General features: G+C 35.4%; 1 protein-coding gene across 7 annotated transcripts in view; it reads left to right on the top strand.

Moving 5' to 3' along the window:
* The window catches only part of PHF3 (PHD finger protein 3), an 86,936-nt gene extending 71,778 nt beyond the window's left edge, over positions 1-15,158 (top strand). For all 7 annotated transcript variants that reach the window (XM_032340366.1, XM_032340368.1, XM_032340365.1 and 4 more), the window contains 8 exons: positions 385-501; positions 2,384-2,515; positions 3,308-3,443; positions 5,864-6,059; positions 6,581-6,728; positions 9,329-9,418; positions 11,655-11,850; positions 12,291-15,158. In XM_032340366.1, the coding sequence (XP_032196257.1) occupies positions 385-501; positions 2,384-2,515; positions 3,308-3,443; positions 5,864-6,059; positions 6,581-6,728; positions 9,329-9,418; positions 11,655-11,850; positions 12,291-14,416 (3,141 nt within the window). In that variant the 3' untranslated portion in view covers positions 14,417-15,158. The remainder of the gene's footprint in view (positions 1-384; positions 502-2,383; positions 2,516-3,307; positions 3,444-5,863; positions 6,060-6,580; positions 6,729-9,328; positions 9,419-11,654; positions 11,851-12,290) is intronic.
* The last annotated feature ends 3,401 nt before the right edge of the window (positions 15,159-18,559 follow it).

The following is an 18,559-nucleotide window of genomic DNA, read 5'->3' on the forward strand; positions in this document are numbered from 1 at the left end:
AGTACATTGCTATACTCTAGGTTGGCTATTGTGACAGTGTGTTTCCTTGAGAATACTGGGAATATTCTGAGGTGTTGATTTTGGGGGAAGCGGGGAGTGGGTAACCGTCTCAATAGAATTTTTGGATAGAGGTAATGGTTCTAGTATACACACTTCTCCACTATGTGTTGATTTTCATATGAAAGATAAATTTTGCTGCCTTAGTTCCTAGAATACAAGGCTGTCATTAAATTTCTCTGTGGTAGATAATGTATAAATCATTAAACATTTGTAAATCAAGTTTTGAAATTACATCTTTCTTTATTACAAGTTTTTATACAATATGTCTTCTTTATTTTAGAAATCTTTTTCTCCCTCTTAATTCTCATCTTTAAATATATCCAGATTTTATTTAAAAAAGTACTGAAAGGAGAAGTAACCCCTGATCATCTTATAAGAATGAGTCCGGAAGAGTTGGCTTCTAAAGAGTTAGCTGCATGGAGACGGAGAGAAAACAGACATGTAAGATTATCTATGACTATGGGTTTGACTATATCAGAACCTATATTTTTCAGCCATAGGGGAAATAAACACAGAGGTAATTTAACACAGAATGCACAGTAATACAAACTTCTTGTTCCATAAATCCCATTAACTGAGTTCTTAAATTAAATCTTGTTTTTCTTTATCTCTGCTGCTTTTTTCTCATTTTTTTCCAGTTATCAGATTACGTAATAAACTTGTATTTTGTTTTGTCTTGTACATCAGAAAGATGGGAAAATAGGCACATCTTAATCACATCTGTACTTTTCAAAAATAGCATTTGAAGGTGTTATGAATATTGGTAATTTGTAGCACTAGATTAAGTCAGAATGAAAATTTTATAGGTGTGTAATCCCTTATTAATTCAAAAGTTTCAGATGCCAAAAGCTCAGAGAAACAAGGGTTTCTTTCCCTTGTTTATTGATAAAACCTGATCCAAATTGGCATGTATGAATGTTCATATCTACAGAAATGTTGTGGGCTTAAATAGCTCAATACCTGCTAAACTGAGGTGTTATGTAACTTAAATAGTATGTGTACCATAGTCCATTTTTACAACTAAAAAATTCTGAAAGTAACCAGTGCCACGAGTTTTAATTTGGGGGTTCTGAACTTTGAAATATCTTAAAAATTAAGTGACTATGTGGCTTAGGGTTATTGTGACAGTGAGATGACCACGTTACCTACTATTTTGATTATAGCAGCCTTAGAATATTAGCTTTTTGTTCTAGGAGATACTGGTTACTAATAGTTCATATGAACTCTGCATTATTTACCTGATTCTTTTTTCCATAATACTTGCATCTCAGACATTAAGCTTCATGTAAGTCTTTTGCCAAAACTAATTTGAAGTACAAGGCCTTGATTTGATATTGAAATATTTCTTCTGCTTTCACCCTGTGTGATTTTTCCTTTTATGGTGAAAATAGTATCACCTCATCTTTCTTCCCTCCGTATCCCAAATATGCCTCTCTCTTCTGCTTTGGAACTGTGGCTGCAAGTACCATTTGCTTTGGAAACCAGGTTGTTCTTTCTTTAGGCCTTAATCTGATTTCTTTCTTTAAAGGATGATTTGCACTTAACAAAGGCAAGCTTAATGACTAGACCCATCCTTACATTTCTTAACCCATTGCACTCCTCACTACTTTTCACTAGTTCTTGCTACACTTAATATTTTTTTTTTGTCAATTGTTCAACTAAATTATCATTGTCACAAAGTAATGCTTAAGAGACAACTGAGAGGGTCTACCTGATAATTTCTGGTGTTTGAATAAACTTCCATTATTTGAGGGGGATGTTAAGAACATCAAGTTAGGAATCTGAAGAAGATAATTCTCATTTCCCTGGCGGCAGCTGGTAAAAAACTAAATCAGAAAGCCATAAATACCATGTTTCAACCCTTTGCAAATTACACTGCACTTGAGTTGCCTCTGATTAATTTACATAGAACTTCTCAAGACTTATAACCCCAGCACTTAAAATAGTCTCTGGCATTTGTAAGTACTCAGTATGTGTTTGCTGTTTGAGAGACCATCTGAAAATTAAAAATCGGGGCACCTGGGTGGCTCAGTGTGTTAAAGCCTCTTCCTTCGGCTCGGGTCATGATCTCAGGGTCCTGGGATCGAGTCGCGTATCAGGCTCTCTGCTCAGCAGGGAGCCTGCTTCCTCCTCTCTCTCTCTGCCTGCCTCTCTGCCTACTTGTGATCTGTCTGTCAAATAAATAAATAAAATCTTTTAAAAAAAAATTTAAAAATTATCTGTGATGTTTTCATTTTTAGATAAGCTCTTATTGTTTAAAGCTGTACATTTGGAAATATGTATATTTTAGTTGTGAAGTGTTTCTTTAAAATATTTCATTTAGACCATAGAAATGATAGAGAAAGAGCAGAGAGAAGTGGAAAGACGACCGATCACAAAAATAACTCATAAAGGTGAAATTGAAATTGAGAGTGATGCCCCAATGAAAGAACAGGAAGCTGCCATGGAGATTCAGGTAAAAATAATAAAAATGCCATGTTCTGCAGTGCTCAAAACATGAAGATTAAGGAAAGGTTGATTTGTCGAAAATGTTCTTAAAGGTGAAAGAAGAATTTTAAAAAAAAAATGTATATGTTTCAAAGTTCATTTTATTGGTCCCATGGTTTTTTGAGAGTGTTTAACAATACTCTTTCTCTGGATGTAGTGTGCAGACTACGTGCATCACAAGCACCTGTTAAACATTTGTTAAAATGTAGATTCCTGGGGTCTCTGTGGCTTGGTGAATTCTTTAGTAGGCCTAAGTAAGTGCTTCTTAGGTAGACTGGTGTGAGAGCTTGGTACAGCTTTTCTGATTTTCAAATATCAGTGAGGAAATAATACAGAATCTTGTTAGAGGCCTTAAAGAATGAGGAATGTCTGAGGTTTTGCTCTACTTTAAGTAATAATTAATACCTAGCATTTATTTTTTAAAAACAGTGATGGTGGGGCACGTGGGTGTTGCATTGGTTAAGCAGCTAACTCTGATTTGCTCAGGTGGTCTCAGGGTTGTGAAATTGAGTGTTGCATCAGGCTCTGTGCTCAGTGTAGAGTCAGCTTGAGATTCTCTCTTCTCCTCTCCCTCACTTTCCCCCTGTTTGCTTGCTTGCTTTAAATAAATAAATAAATAAAATCTTTTAAAAAATATATTGGAAAACATATGAATAGAACAGTTTTCATTTTAGAAAAAATCAGTATGAAATAGAAGTTGATTTTAATAATTAGGGCCAAATTTGCTGAAACATTTTACCTTTTTTTTTTTTTTTTTAAGGAACCTACAGCTAACAAGTCCTTGGAAAAGGCGGAAGGAGCTGAAAAACAAAAAGAAGAGATTGATTCTATGTCCAAAGATACCACTAGTCAGCACAGACAACATCTTTTTGATCTTAACTGTAAAATTTGCATAGGTAATTGGAAATTTTTCGTTCTGAAATGTTGCTTTTGTTTTGGAAGAGAGATACTTGTATTTGTAATTTAAATAGACTTTTGTTTTCTGTTAATTGGGGATGAAGTATCTGCTCACTCTCATTGAGGAGTAGCACGGTTTTTGAGTGAGTGGTCTTCAGAGTTGAGGTATAGATTGATACTGTGGTATACTTGATGATCTAGAATTAATTGTACTATGTAAGATTTGATCTTAACAACCTTGGGGCAAAAGACTAAAATTTAAGCATTAGAGTAGGCATCAGAAATGTTGGGCATTCATGATGGTACTGTCATTTATTAAGTGAAGGAATAAAATAGCATTCATGTCTTATTATCATCTATAAAAAAATGGAACAAATCCCAAAATACCTTTTCTCTAGTATTCTTCTATTTGGTCATTCATTCAATAAATATTGAGTTCTTGCTGAGCACTTTATGGTGCAGGGAATATAGTGGTGAAAAAGTCAGATCTTATCCAGGCTTTAAGAGAAACTGTAGCCTAGTGAGAAAGACAGGCAGGTGATGATTTGGGTTACAGAAGTATTTACAAATGTATTTAGCTAACAAGATCCAGTCTAGACTGGGGCACTGGGGAGACTAGGCCGAGGAATCTACATTTAAGCTGCGTCATGAAGGTTGAAAAGACAGGGGAACATCATTCTGAATACTGGGAATGGCATGAGCTTTGAAGTGAATTCGAGAAGAGAAGAGAGGGATATGAGTTGTTTGAAGAGAGATTTGGAGATCACATCTTGTTTGTAATACCTTTTTGCCTTTCAGAGTTCAGTTGTGACTTCTTCGTAGTAGTGAAATCAATTTAGTAAGTAGTTAACTAGCATTTCAAAAACAAAATAGAAAGTACCACAGTGAACTGCACTTATAAAGATGAGTACCATTGTATGAGACTTTAGTTCCAGTTACTTTTATCATGAAAATACATATACACACATATACATACACATGCACACACAAACCCACAGAGATACATGTGAGTGTGTGTATTTAAGTAATGGATCATGAGATAAAATACAACTTTACCAGATCATGATCAGAAATGCTGAAAATCTTTTGTAGCTGCATTGAAGATTTTGGTCTTTTATCTAAGAGCAGTGGACAGTGACTAAGGGGTTTTACAGCAAGGGAATGAGGTGATCAGATTGGTATTTTATGAAGATATTTCTGACTTTGAGAAGAATTACAGTGGGAGAAGCCAGGAGAGGAAGGAGAGAAACTCCATAGGAACCCTTTGTGCTAGTCCAAGTGGGAGATGAAGATAGTTTTGATTAGAGTGATCATTGGAGATAGAAGTAAGTGGAGGCTTTTGAGATACTCACATTAGGTATTATCAGTAGGTTTTGGAGGTTGACTACATTTAGGGCATAAAAAATGGGGATGTGATAAAGAATTTAAATTATATTCAGTTTATTGTTAAAAATTAGAGTATCAAGAGTTTTGTAAACTCTGGAGATGTGGCTCTCAATTTTTATTTATTTTTTTTTATTGTTGTATGCTAAGGAATGATACGTACCTTATTCGGTAGCATGAAAAATTCTTAGGTTAATCTATTTGCTGTCCTCCATCATTGGATCAGAGGCTAGATGAAATGTATCACAAATTAAGTAATTTTCCTGTAATAAAAGTAATCCTACTTTCTCAAAATTGTGTTAACATATTTTATAATCTGTACAGTGGTAAAGACTTAAAGGGCAGAATATTTTTAGACTTCGTTATTCTTAAAGAAAATCATCCATGGTGTAGTAGTATTTTTAAGTACACCCATTTAGTTATGTCTTTAAAAATATTCTTAGTTATTTCTATTAATTTTAATCATTTCTGTGGTAATATTTCAGTAAATTTAATGGTAGCACACAAAAATACTTGTTAAACACTACTAGACCTAACCTATTTTCAGCAAGTTTGATTTCTTTTCCTTCTTAATTCTGTAGCCTAAAACCAATGTCATTTTTAAACTTTACTAATATTTTTCATGTTTAGTAACATGTTTAGTAAGCACTGCAGTATGCATGTATGTCATGAGCTGCTGCTATATGTAACACAAAGTAGGATACAGAGTGGTTTTATTCAGTTCTTACTTCTCAAGACTTGGAATTTAATATAGTTTAGTTAAAAATTACTAAGGAATCAAGAAACTGACTTTAGGTTTTAGTTATAAAGTTTTCCATTTCAGCTTATTTAAGTTACTTAACATCTTAATTTTCACATCAATTAGAGAGGTGTACTACAATGCAGTTTGAAAGATGATAGTTAAAAATTACCCCAGGAAATCTTAAGGTTATGCAACAATTCAGTCAGAAAAACAGTAACGTTAGAAGCAAAATGGATGATGTTATAGAAATTTCAATTTACAAATTTGGTTTCTTTTTGTTTCGTCTTGTGTTAGGTCGAATGGCACCACCTGTAGATGATCTTTCTCCAAAAAAAGTTAAAGTTGTTGTTGGAGTATCTCGTAAACATTCAGATAATGAAGCAGAAAGTATAGCAGATGCATTGTCTTCAACCTCGAATATTTTGGCTTCTGAATTCTTTGAAGAAGAGAAACAAGAGTCTCCCAAGTCAACATTCTCTCCCGCTCCACGGTAATTTTCTCTTAGCCATAATTTCTATAATCATCATTATAGATCTTTGCCAGATTATACTTGGAGGTCTTCAAAAATAAAAAGGTAACTTATTTCTTAGGAATATTTCTTTTGAGATAGTAAGTACACCTTCTTAAACAGTAAACTAATTGAGATAAAAGAATAAGACCTAAAATTAATTTAGAGATTTGAGTCTGTATGTGGGGACTTGACATTAAATTCTGTTTAATTAATGTTGGTCCCAAGAGGCAGGAGATAGCAATTTAAGAAAAGTTGCTTGTACTTCTCTGTACCTTCATCTAAGCCAGCCCGTGAAGGATGATTTTGAAAATGCAACCATGTAAGGTAAATATGAATGTAATTTTTTATAAAAAGTGAAAATCTAAACTCTTTAATCAAATAGTCTTACATATTTTGGCTTTCTTGACATGCTAAAATAGAAATAATTGATGACTTAGTAGAAAATGGATTTATTCATGAGCAGATCTTTAAGGCTGAAATTTTTTAATGTCATGTTTTAGTCCAGAGATGCCTGGAACTGTTGAAGTTGAGTCTACCTTCCTGGCTCGATTGAACTTCATCTGGAAAGGTTTTATCAACATGCCTTCTGTGGCAAAATTTGTTACCAAAGCCTACCCAGTGTCTGGTTCCCCCGAGTATTTGACAGAGGTACTGTGAACTTTTCTGCTCGGACTGATGTATGTGTTTCTAAAAGCAGTAGGAGAGAAAATGTTACTACAAATAATAAAGATACTAAATGATAAATTTATTTTCATTCATAAGAAAAATATTGTTAATAGATGACAGTGATTCTTAAACCGTTTAATTAATGGAACTGTGAGTTCATAGATAGAGTTTATGAACTGTGGATAACTATGAAAGTTTTAAACCCACATGCCCTGTACTCTAAAATGTGCTTTCCTTTGTAAAAGAATTAAAAACTAATGAGCTACATGTCTACTTGGATTACTTGAGTTTTTCTTTAAATATAGATTTGATAAAATATTGACCTACTTAATATGGTCTTGAGTGTTAGCCTGTCAGGAAGATTTTTTCTTGTGGGTAGTTCTTCTCCTGTTGCTTATGTTTCCCTAACTGCATGACTATAGTTCTTACTGTCTCTTTCTGTGAATGATATACAGGTTATAGTTGAAATATTATAGCAAGTTGACAGTCTCATGAGACCAATGACTAGATCCTGCAGGTACCCTGGGTTTATACCTGAAGGAATAGGAAGGAACTGTTACATAATATTTATGGAAAATAAACAGTTGGACTATTATATTATGATAAATTAGAAAAATACAACATTTTTTAACTATTTTGAAGAAAGTATTTTTCTGTGTTTATGCAGAAGGAAAATAAGTCATGTGTACTATATTTTTGCTGAGGTTATATTTTCTTTATGTTCATATCTAACATTAACTTTTCCCATTCATTCTCAGTCTGCTGACCATGAAAGCAAAAATTTAAACAAAAAAAAAATCTTTTTTCCAAAAGCCTAAATTGTATTATATACCTGTTTTTGTTTTTTAAGACTGACATAAACTTTACTTTTCTTTGTATTAGGCTGAAATTAGTTTTTTAAAATTTTTTATTTTTTTAAAATTATTTATTTATTTATTTATTTTTAAAGATTTTATTTATTTGACAGACAGAGATCACAAGCAGGCAGAGAGGCAGGCAGAGAGAGAGGAGGAAGCAGGCTCCCCGCTGAGCAGAGAGCCCGATGCGGGCCTCGATTCCAGGACCCTTAGATCATGACCTGAGCCAAAGGCAGCGGCTTAACCCACTGAGCTACCCAGGCGCCCTTAAAATTTTTTATTTTTTAATATTTATTTAATAAATTATTATTTATTAGAGAAAGTACATTTTTAAATTTAAAAAATAATTAATATATAAGTATTTATTAGCGAGAGAAAGCACAAGCAGGAAGAGTGACAGAGGGAGAGGGAGAAGCAGACTCCCCTTGAGCACAGACTCCATCCCAGGACACTGAGATCATGACTTGAGCCAAACAAGGAATTGAGCCACCCAGGTGCCCCTAGGCTGAAATTAGTTTACATGTAATGTGGCTTAGCTAATGCTGACCGGCTTATTTGTTTAGATTATGTTTTATTAAACAACCTAATTTATTACTTTTATGTATAGTTTGCTTGGCAAGTAGTATTTTAGAAACAGTTGATTTTTATAAGAGGAAAATTAAATGGACCTGTGTTCTTCTTTTTGAGCAAATCTATTTAGAAATGTCTTTGTGCAAGTGGGTGGCTCAGTTTTGAGGCATCTGCCTTCAGCTCAGGTCATGATCAGGTCCAGGGATCAAGCCCTGTATCAAGCTCCCTCTTAGGGGGCAACCTGCTTCTCCCTCTCTCACTCCCCCTGCTTGTGTTCCTTCTCTCGCTGTGTTTCTCTTTGTCAAATAAATAAATAAAATCCTTTTAAAAAGAAGAAAAAGAAGTCCTAAACAATGGAATTTGATTTTAAACAAAACTGTTCACCTTTCTGAGCCAGTTTCTATGTGGTTGCTTTCCCGAATTCTACCTCTGCTTTCTGCTTATTTTTAGTTTAGGACTAAAATCCCAAATAAATATTTAAAGCAATTAATAACTTAAATAAATGTAATTGAATTTATTATCAATTAATTGTGCTTTTTATGAATTTTCTCAGCTTCTTAGAAAAATAGAAATTTACTGATTAGTTTAAAATATTTTCAATTACACAGTTAATTGATTTTTATGTATAGTCATCTATTTTCAGAAAGATTCTACCGTTTAAAAAATAAATTTGCATTATTAGTGTTATTCTCTACTGTGTAAAAATATGCTCTATAATTAAATTTAATAACTTCTGAAATCCAGCTGTTAATGATTAAATGATGTCCTTGCCCATTATCACCAAGAAGAGGGGGCAGGATAGGAGGAGGTTTGAGAAGAAAAACAATATCTCTAATATTCTGATATCTGTTGTATTCTTTCTGGATTGTCAGTTTGTCATATGCTTGCCACTACCCCATTGTGGTACCTGTCTTCCCTGCTGAGAACTGACATGACCTCAGATTCAATCTCGGTGGTATCTTGGGTACCCACTTTAGTTATTTGGAATTGACATTTGAGGTAAAGCCTGATTGCTACCCCTGTACTTTATGTTCTGTGATACAAATTTTTTTATTGTTTTTTATTACCATTTCAAATTAGTCTTAGAGCTAAATTTAAATGAATGATGACTCTTATGTTCTGTATATGTTGCTTAACTTCATTTTTTTACTGTAGGATCTACCAGATAGTATTCAAGTAGGTGGCAGGATATCACCTCAGACAGTTTGGGATTATGTTGAAAAAATTAAAGCATCAGGAACCAAGGTAAGGAAAATGTCTTAAGTTATACTAGCATGAGAGAATATTTGAAAAGTAAATCACTGAGAGTTCTTTATGCAGGGTACCCTGGGGAGAGGAGCCAATACAAATTCTAAATCTACATATTACACCTAACATAACTGAACTAAACCCATTTGCTAAGGCTCAAAACAGCCCAGCATTCCTTTTGTGGGTTTTTCTTCCTTTCTGGTATGCTTTCTTAGTGATATCTTTGTCAGTGTTCTGGAGGAAAGGTTTTAGAATTAAGTATTGAGATTCCTCCTCGAATTTTTCCTTGCTTTGATTATAGACATTTGTTTACTTAGGGTGTAGACTAAGTTGCTGCAAAGAGAGACCCTAAAAGTATAGTGGCTCAAAGAATTATTTATTATTTATTTATTTATTTAAAGATTTTATTTATTTGACACAGAGAGAGAGAGAGAGAGAGAGAGATCACAAGTAGGCAGAGAGTCAGACAGTGAGGTGGGGGGCGGGGGGAGGAAGCAGGCTTCCTTATGAGCAGAGAGCCCGATGCAGGGCTCAGTCCCAGGACCCTGAGATCATGACCTGAGCTGAAGGCAGAGGCTTAACCCACTGAGCCACTCAGGTGTCCCAGAAGTTTATTTTTTAATAGGTCAGTGGTTCAGAGTAGTTCCAGGCTCTGGTTCTATAGGATCATTTGCGGACCAGTCTCTTATTGCTTGGCTGTTTCCAAGAGTGTTACCCTTATTGGTCAAACATGGTCAAAGCTGACTTAATCAACCTCAAGTGGAAGAATGAAGAATGCCTGTCTAGTTGTTTTAAAAGCACGACCTGGAAATTCTTGTTACCATTTCACTTCCTCTAAATTCCATGGGCAAGAACTTATTAGTAACGTAACTTTACGTAAGCTGCTTAGGAGGCAGGGAAATGTAATCTCTGGACATGTTGTGTCTTTTAGTTGCCCAGCTAAAAGTCATCTTTTCGTGATAGGAGGAAACAGAGAATAGATAGTTGGTGATAATTAGTAGCCTCTATCACAATATTTTTTTTCTTTTCTATTTTTTAATCATTTCTTGAACTTGTAGAATAGTAGTACACAGAAAAATTTATGTTAAAAGAAATTCTTTTTCCCTCCATGGATGATAGTTATTAGCATATTACAGACATTCAAAAAATTAAATAAGGGAACATTAATTTTTATCTTTTTCTTAATATTAAATATGTTTAGTAAGATTAGAAATAATTCAAAAGGGATGATCTCAAGCTAAAAAGAGTATATATTTTTCAATAACTGATTTTAGAATTTAATTTGATACAGTGTTAGAATACAAATAAACTTTGAAGCACTATTAAAGTGTTATAATATTTATTTGCCATTACTTTCTCATGATAGTAAAAGTCATGGGAAAGCATTCGCAAGGTGTTACCCTTGGCTGTTTTGGGAATCGCTCTTGATCTACCCATATATTTCTGCCTAGCATTTTATAGTACGCCTCCTTCCTGAACTGATTGAAACACTATAATAGTTGGTACCTCTAAAAGACAGTTTAGATGACCTTTTATAAGAGACAGAGCTGTAGTTTAGCTCATTTGCACGTTTCCTTTAGGAACTTGAATCAGTTTAGGCTTTGTAGCACTTCTGGTTCTCTCCTTCATGAACAAAATCTTCATGAAACAAAATCTAGAACTTAGAGGCACACAGATAAGTTCCCAAGTAAGCCAAATGAGTCAACAAAATTTATGGCCTTTGCGTATTTGAGTTCTGTCACCCAGCCTCTTTTATTTCTAAATCCAGTCCCTGTAAGTGGGATTCTCAGTGGATTTGAGTGTTTTTGTGTACATGGCAGGATGGTGGTGGTAAGTGATACTAATTTTCAGTATGTTGAAAACACGGGCAGCCCTTTGTGAAGGTTGTAACATATAAATATAAAAACATAAATGAGGAGATAGTGTAGATACTGAAAGACTTGGGTTTAAATATGTTCTATCACTGAAAATTGTGTCACCTTGAGCAAATTAATTACCTTGGGACTCAGTGTCTTATGGGACACCTTCAGATGAAACAAATGATGTGGATCAACAAAGATCTTTTCCCAAGAGTTGCTTCTCTTTACTCTTTTTATCTGCATTTAAGTTGGTAAAATCGTGTTATTTGGTAATCAACATTATACAGTTTACTAGACTATTACTAATTGGGAAATGATATTTGCTGTTCTTCAGGTTATTGTTTTCAGTAATCATTTATTATTTTCTTGAATAGGAAATTTGTGTGGTTCGCTTCACACCTGTAACTGAAGAAGATCAAATTTCTTATACTTTGCTGTTTGCATACTTCAGTAGCAGAAAGCGCTATGGAGTAGCTGCGAACAACATGAAGCAGGTTAAAGATATGTACCTTATCCCTTTGGGTGCTGCAGATAAAATTCCACACCCTCTTGTGCCTTTTGATGGACCTGGTAGGTACACATTTTAGTAATAGAGTATGAATAAAATAAAGTGGGAGGTGAGACCAGAGCAACAAAATGGACTCTGCTTTCTTTCTCAGGTTCCAGCCCTCTAGAGCTGACTTGACAGGGGCGAGCCTTATGCAATAGGCTGTAATAAGCTCGATGCTAAAATGTACCATTATTAATGGTTGAAAATGACTTTTAAAATTTATTTTTTTTAAATTTTTAAAAATATTTAGTTAACATGGTGTGCACGCACACAAAAGCAGGGTGGACAGGGAAGGGGTGTGGCAGGGAGAGGGAGAGGCAGTCTCCCAGCCTAGGAGGGAGCCCAGCATGGAGCTCAATCCCAGGACCCTGGGATCATGACATGAGCCGAAGGCTTAACCGAGTGAGCCACCCAGGTGCTCTGAAAGTGACTATTAATTGGTGTTTTCTATTTCACACAGGGCTTGAACTGCATAGACCTAATCTATTGTTGGGCTTAATTATCCGTCAGAAACTGAAGCGGCAACATAGTGCCACTGCTAGTACTAGTCATACGGCTGAGACTTCTGAAAGTGTACCAGTGGCTTTGCCACCTGATAAAAAAAGTAAAATAGATGTTTCCACAGAAGAAACACCAGAGGAAGAAAATGACTTTTTTAATTCTTTTACAACTGTATTGCATAAGCAGAGAAATAAGCCTCAGCAAACTCTTCAGGAAGACCTTCCGACAGTAATTGAACCTTTAGTGGAAGTCACCAAACAGGAGCCACCAAAACCTCTAAGATTCCTTCCTGGGGTATTGATTGGCTGGGAAAATCAGCCTTCTACTCTGGAATTAGCAAATAAACCTCTTCCTGTGGACGATATACTTCAGAGCCTTTTGGGCACTACTGGTCAGGTATATGAACAGACTCAATCAGTGATAGAACAGAACACACTCAAAGAAATTCCGTTTATAAATGAGCAGGCTGACCCCAAAGCAGAGAAAATAGATAAAGTGGAAGCAACTGATGGTGATGCCAAGGAGGTAAAGGTTAAAGCAGATGATCTTTCAGAATCTACAGGTAATTCAGTATTAGTAGGAGAAGAAACATCAGTAATGGGGTCTTCTTCCATTTCTCCTGGACCTTTGACAAGTCTTAGCCTCAGAGGTAAGCCACCAGATGTTTCTACAGAAGCATTCTTAACAAATTTATCAATTCAGTCAAAACAGGAAGAAACTGTGGAGAATAAAGAGAGAACATTAAAAAGACAGCTGCTGCAAGATCAAGAGAATAATTTGCAAGATAATCGGACTTCAAATACTAGTTCTCCAGGCAGGTCTAATGTAGGAAAAGGAAACATAGACAGTAATGTCAGCTGCAGTGAAAACCCTGTTGCTAATACAACAAGATCCCCACAGTTTATCAACCTGAAACGGGATCCTAGACAAGCAGCAGGGCGAAGTCAGCACGTAACTGCTTCAGAAAGCAAAGATGGAGATAATTGCCGGAATGGAGAGAAACACACCCTGCCTGGTCTGTCACACAAGGAGCACTTAACAGAACAAAGCAATGTAGAGGAAAAGTTGTCTTCTGTGGAGAAAAACTCTTGTGTTCAGCAGGGTGATAATTCAGGGGTTGCACAAAACTCACCGTCAGTAGAAAACACACACACTTCTCCAACAGAACAAGCAAAGCCCTTACAGGAAGATATTTTAATGCAAAATATTGAAACTGTGCACCCATTTCGAAGAGGATCAACAGCAGCATCATCTCATTTTGAAGTTGGAAACACTTGTCAATCAGAATTTCCTTCTAAAAGCATCAACTTTACTTCCAGAAGCACCAGCCCCAGAACAAGTGCAAACTTTTCACCCATGAGGCCACAGCAGCCCAACCTTCAGCATCTCAAGTCTAGCCCCCCTGGATTTCCATTTCCGGGGCCTCCTAATTTTCCCCCACAAAGCATGTTTGGATTTCCACCACATTTACCACCCCCTTTACTTCCCCCTCCAGGGTTTGGCTTTGCTCAAAATCCCATGGTTCCCTGGCCACCTGTTGTTCATCTGACAGGCCAGCCACAACGTATGATGGGTCCCCTTTCACAAACATCAAGGTATATAGGTCCACAAAATTTTTACCAGGTTAAAGACATTAGAAGACCAGAAAGGCGCCATAGTGACCCTTGGGGTAGGCCAGATCAACAGCAACTGGATAGGCCATTTAATAGGGGTAAAGGAGATCGACAGAGATTTTATAGTGATTCACACCATTTGAAAAGAGAGCGACATGAAAAAGAATGGGAGCAAGACTCTGAAAGGCATAGACGCAGAGACAGAACCCAAGACAAGGACAGAGACAGAAAAAGCAGGGAGGAAGGGCACAAAGATAAAGAGAGGGCACGGTTATCACATGGTGATCGAGGAGCAGATGGAAAAGCAAGCCGGGATAGTAGGAATGTAGACAAGAAACCAGAGAAACCTAAAAGTGAAGACCATGAAAAGGACAAAGAACGAGAGAAAAATAAACATAGAGAAGGAGAAAAGGACAGAGATAGGTACCATAAAGATAGGGACCACACTGACAGAGCTAAAAGCAAAAGGTAAAATTTGCAGGCTGCTTCAAGATTACATTTAAATAACTGAAATGTTGTATCTTAAAAACTTTATGATTGCCTGCTAGGATTGTGCCATCTTTTAAATTTTTAATACTGGTGGTTTGCAGAACAATGAAATCTGTGTGTTGGTGCAGAGTGCTCTCTGTGCCGGTGCCCATCATCCTTTCTTCATACCAACTGTCCCTAGTTCTAGGAATTTAATATTTTTAAAAGTTTTACATTGCTGTATATTCAAAGATTTGTTTTATTAATATGCAATAAAGGCTTAGAAATTTTAGTTTTATTCCTTACTTGGTAAATATGGTTAACTATGGAATATATTTACTGCCTCTAGTGAATGTCCTTTATATAATGACTAATTTGAGAGTAATGTGTGCTCTGTAAGTTTGTTTTAAATTGCACTGTTTTTAAAGAAACTGTAGAGGAGCAACAGAAAGCCAAGCAACTTCATAATCAGATTATATTAATCATTTAGTTGAGCAGTTTTTGACTAAGAATCAGACGCCCAAGGAATACATTTATTGCTTTAATCTGCACTCATTGAAGGCATTTATTACCATATACTACAACTTTGTGGTAGGCCATTTTTTTCCTTTTCATTTTTGGCTCTTTGGAAACTTGAATACTTAAGCTTGTACATGATCTTGTGTTTTGCTATCCTTTTTACTGTAAAATGTAAATATTTTAAGGGATATTTTGATTCTAAATATGATAAAAGAATTTCTCACCTATTTTGTGTGTGTGATTTGAAATTCAGTAGTAAAAGTATTTCTTCTTTAAAGCTTTTCAGATACTAAACTCTTTTTCTGCCAAGTACACACAGATAATAGCTCTCTACGTTAGGCAGTAGATGAGGTGAAAAACAATTCTGTGTCATGGATTACAGGCTATTGAGATAAATCATAGAGTTCTAAAGAGGTTAGAATTGAGAACTACCAATGAAAAAGTGTGTAGGTATAACCCAGCGTAGAGGTACGTTTCTGAAAACTTGTTTAACATCAAAATTTTTGGTATACTGATCATTACAGAACTTTAAAAGAAACGTGGTGTGAATCTCTGTAAGTTGTGTCTTTAACTCTAATTTGTTGGTGGAGACGGGCAATTATAGTTCTGAATGCTAATTTTGCTTGAAATAGCACACAGAGGCTATTGTTAATCCAAATTTAAGTTTATTCACACTCTAAATTACCTACTATACTGCTATAATTTAAAGCAATGCTAACACTTGAGACCAAAAAAGAGAGAGGGGGAAAAAAAAAACCAGTGTTTTTGCTCATCTATATTAATGAAGAAAAAAATAAATCACTTCACAAAATTAAAAAGATTTAAAAAAGATAAAGTTTGTTTTCTTAAAAAGTCTAAAGATTACAGTTAAAAATAGCTTTTGAAATTTAATCAGCTTTGCTAGTCTCACTGGAGAGAAAAGAGTGTAAATTCAAAACCAGATATTTTGTCTAATTTGCAATAATTTGCAGCCCCTTTTTTGGTTATTATCCTCTGAAATTAATCATCATAAAAGTTCTGAAATAGGGGACTTGTTTTTAAATAAAGTGTGTTTAAGTTTGGTCTACTTTTCTTTTGGAAATTAACTTGTTAAAAAACTAGTCAGTTTGTAAATAAAACCTAAAGTCATCTTCTGCACTATTATGAAATTATTTTCAGGGTTTTACTAAAAAAAAAAAAAAAAAAAAAAAAAAAATCTCAAACCAAAAGTTAGCTTTTTGATTTCACAGATGTATGTTGTAGTAAGTCTGCTTTCTCTGATTTATCCGGTTGTGGGGTTGAGCACACAGACACTGAATTTTATTTATTTATTTTTTTTAAAGATACAAGTAAAGAAGAATGGGTTAAGCAATGGAAGAAAGTCATTAAGTTAGTTTTTGATTACTTCGTAGTAGTTTCTTGTATATATTGTTGCAATGCTTGCTTTAAAGTTCTTTATATATCACTGGAACATGTTACATTCCAGAGGCCCCTATTAGTAGTGGTGGCCATCTAATGGGATTATAGGTCTAAGTGTTAGATCCAAGTCTGTAGATCCCTCGATGACTGAAATATTGTGGAGAGTGGGCAAAGTATAGGCATATTGACAGATTTTAACTTATGAGGAAAAAGGGAAAAAGAAAGGTTTTCGATGAGTAGATCCAAAGACATTCTCAGTCTTTAAGTCTCACCTGTAACTAGCCTTACTTAAATGTGAGTTAAATAAAGTTCATCTTTATTTATGCCGTCTTAAGGAAAACTTGCTCTTTAAAAACAATTTGATGCTTTTTAAATAAATTTAGATCCATCCTAAGATGGTTTATATATACCTCTGTTAAGTAAAATGTACCAGGGTGTCTCGGTACTTAAAAAGTCCACCTTGTGCTCGCTTCGGCAGCACATATACTAAAAAAGTCCACCTCTTGTAATTCTTCTGGCAGTAAGCAAGCCTCTGTGAACCCTCTGTATGTCAGACCTTGTGTTGGGGCAGGTTATATAAGCCTTGGTCATCCTGAAAGGTGAAGAAGACTTACCTTAGAGGTCTCTTGAGGAAATTTGTACTTAACACAAATTTAAAAACTTGCCCAAGATTAGACTGCTACTGTCAGAACTGAATTCTATCTCAGTTCTCTGAATTCTTCTCCAGGAATTCAGAGAACTGAGATAGAATTCTCCAGGGTCTGTGTGCATGTCTGCTGTATGAGAATTGAGAACAGGAGAGAGAGAGATGAGAGCCAGATTACTATATATCCCTTTCATATCCCCTTTCCTCTCTACTCCACCAACCTGTCTGAAACCCTTTACTGAACAACCCAACTCCTCAAAGTGAACAGAAGACACAAAAACCTGTGTGAGTCCTTTGTATAGATTTGCAAAGTTTATATTCACTTAAAATCCAAGTCTTATTTTCTATTGCTTGTTTTCTATTGCTGCTGTGACAAATTATTCAAAACCTAGTGGCTTAAAATCACACAAATTTATTGTACATTTCTGTAGATCAGAAGTCTGAAGCAGCTCTCAGCAGGCTGAGATCAAGGGGTCAGAAGAGTGCATCACTTTTCTGGAAGTGTTAGGGGAAAATCCATCCCCCTTGCCTTTTCCAGGTTCTAGAGGCCACCTACTTTCCTTGCCTCATGGCCCCTTCCATCATCTTCAAACCCAACAATGTGGGCTCAGTCTTTCTCATGTTGCCACCTCCAATTGTTTGATTCCCTCTTCCGCTCTTAAGGGGTCTTGTGATCACATTGGGCCCTCCCAGATAATCCAAGATAACCTTCCTATTTTAAGATCCACGGATAAGCAACCTAAATGCCGTCTGTGACCTCCGTTCCTTTTTGCCATATAAACTATTTACAGGTTCCAGGGATTAGGATGTAAGCAACTTTGAGGGGCTATTCTACTTAACACAATTATTGATTTTTTAATTACAGCTTATTTGTGGGTGTACTAAGTTTTTGGAGTTTTAACATCTCAAGCCATAGTAAATATGTCTAAGCGTTAAGAAAAATATCAGTAACAGAACAAAATGGAATTGACAGTTTAGCCACTTGGCACTGGTTGTGTTTATGTGTTATAGAAAACTAGTTAACTGGTAAGTTTAAAATCAGATGTTTTTAGTTTTTTCATAGTGTTTTTTTTTTTTAAAGATTTAATTTGACAGAGTGAGAGCGCACACAAGCAGAGGGAGTGGCAGGGAGAGGGAGAAGCAGGCTCCAATGTGGGACTGGATCCTAGGGTCCTTGGGATCATGACCTGAGCCAAAGGCAGATGCTTGACCTACTGTGCACCCCACCACAAAATGTCCCAGTAGCTGTGTTTTAAAGATAAATATGAATTAAATGCATTAGGAGAGCTAATGAATCAGCTAATGGAACTAATTATTAATTTAGCTTACTTAATTTTAGCATTTAAATATGCCATTTGCACTGTTCCAGCCTCAGATCCCTATAAAGCATTGGTCAGGTTACCACTTAACTAATGACAACAAAGGGCAATATACATGATCAACTACTGACCTTTGTCTCCCAAGCAAATCATGAATAGAATTGGTTACTTCTTTTAAAAAGGTGCCAACCCTGATTCTTTGATTCCTGCTTCATTAAGAATTTAAGTAATTCATGTATAAAGCAATACTAGGTTTATAGCTTAA

Source organism: Mustela erminea, chromosome 4, assembly GCF_009829155.1.
Source record: "Mustela erminea isolate mMusErm1 chromosome 4, mMusErm1.Pri, whole genome shotgun sequence".
NCBI classification, from domain to species: domain Eukaryota; kingdom Metazoa; phylum Chordata; class Mammalia; order Carnivora; family Mustelidae; genus Mustela; species Mustela erminea.